Below are 1,396 nucleotides of genomic sequence, written 5' to 3'. Positions count from 1 at the left end.
ACTTTGCCAATATCCGACTGATAAATAGAAACCGAGTTCCTGCTTTGAGAACAATCCAGGTTTAACGCACTAGCAGACTATCTTCTACTTATGTGCGACCTAGACCGTCTACTACCCGGTCGAAACATCTACTGACCTCTACCACAACGTAAACAACCTATCCACTCTTTGAAGCGTATAACAAAAGTCAGAGTAGAGCCTATGGCAAACACTAAAAACATTCCAACTGTGACAACACAAAATTTTTTATTACAAAGAGAATTTCAGACTTTCTTAAAATTATTTTCATATTTTACAAAATTCATTAGACATCAATCCTGGAGTTGTATGCGTGAGAAGACAAGGAGTGGAAAATAATATTGACAGTTGAAATACAAAAACACAAACACATGTCAATTCTATGAAGAACGTCTCACTTCTACTTTGTACTTTTCAATCTTTCGTCAGAAAATAATAATAATAAAATCTTTCGTCAGAAAATAAATAAAAACACGTACTTAGGCACCATTTGTAAATTGTTTGGACAAAGTAGGAAGTGTTGTTGGTCAGAAGTTGTTCAAGAAATGATGTATATCATTAAGCTCTTTGTTTTGCCTGATGATGTTTCAGATAGATGAGCTGAGCTTTACTCTCCAGTTTAGATAACTTGTTGACACTAGGTTCCATCTGAGTGACGTGATTCTCGTAGGAACTCCCCATGTTGACTCTCTTCTGTCCATACACTACTTTGCCATCAAACTCATCAGCAGGGATTTCTAGTTTATCATCCACCTGCTGGATGGTTACGTTTAGATGTTCCTCTATTTCTCCCAACATTCGCTTCTCGTCAAACCAAATGCAACAACCTGGAGACAAAATAATAACATGTAGTACGTAATGATTAGGTCACCCCTGGGTTTACAATCTTAGTTACAGTACATTTTGTTTTTTTAGTACAGACTGTTTGAGCACTTTCTTTGAGCACGTTCATTATAGTAGACCCCAGCCTTAGTGAACCTTAGAAAAACCAATCAGTGATTTGAGTAGTTTAGTGAACTGTAGATATTATGATGCAGTTCCAACGCGGTCCGAAAAGTACAGAATGAAAACTAGATACTTTGACCCCACCTGGAATAAACCCCTGAAAACTCATTCCTTACGAATTAAGTATGACCGACAGGAGAAAAATGGGTACTTGTGAGTTACCTTTAACATCAGTGAGTTGTGTATTACTGCAGTTGCGGCCTCGCGTGGCACACCATTCACCATGGTACCATACTTTCTCCGGTACTGTGGATACTAAGGATATAGCCAGACCCATTCTCTCTGCTCTACCTACACGACCTATGCGATGTACATAGTTAGCCTTGTCATCAGGGAGAGTCATGTTGATGATGAATGGAAGACCCGATATGTC

The 1,396-nt window shown here is 38.5% G+C and overlaps 1 protein-coding gene across 1 annotated transcript; it reads right to left on the bottom strand.

Annotated features, from left to right (window-relative positions):
- Positions 1–317: 317 nt before the first annotated feature.
- On the bottom strand, positions 318–1,390 carry LOC103524056 (ATP-dependent RNA helicase Ddx1-like). Its single transcript, XM_008489062.3, has 2 exons — positions 1,186–1,390; positions 318–845 (listed from the first exon to the last, which is right to left on the bottom strand). The coding sequence occupies exons 1-2, from the start codon at positions 1,364–1,366 to the stop codon at positions 577–579; spliced, it is 450 nt and encodes a 149-aa protein (XP_008487284.1). The 5' UTR covers positions 1,367–1,390; the 3' UTR covers positions 318–576.
- Between the last annotated feature and the right edge of the window lie 6 nt (positions 1,391–1,396).

This window comes from Diaphorina citri, unplaced genomic scaffold, assembly GCF_000475195.1.
Source record: "Diaphorina citri unplaced genomic scaffold, Diaci psyllid genome assembly version 1.1 scaffold87463, whole genome shotgun sequence".
NCBI classification, from domain to species: Eukaryota; Metazoa; Arthropoda; class Insecta; order Hemiptera; family Psyllidae; genus Diaphorina; species Diaphorina citri.
Note: the sequence above shows the minus strand (reverse complement) of the source record. Positions and strands in the feature narration are given on the sequence as shown.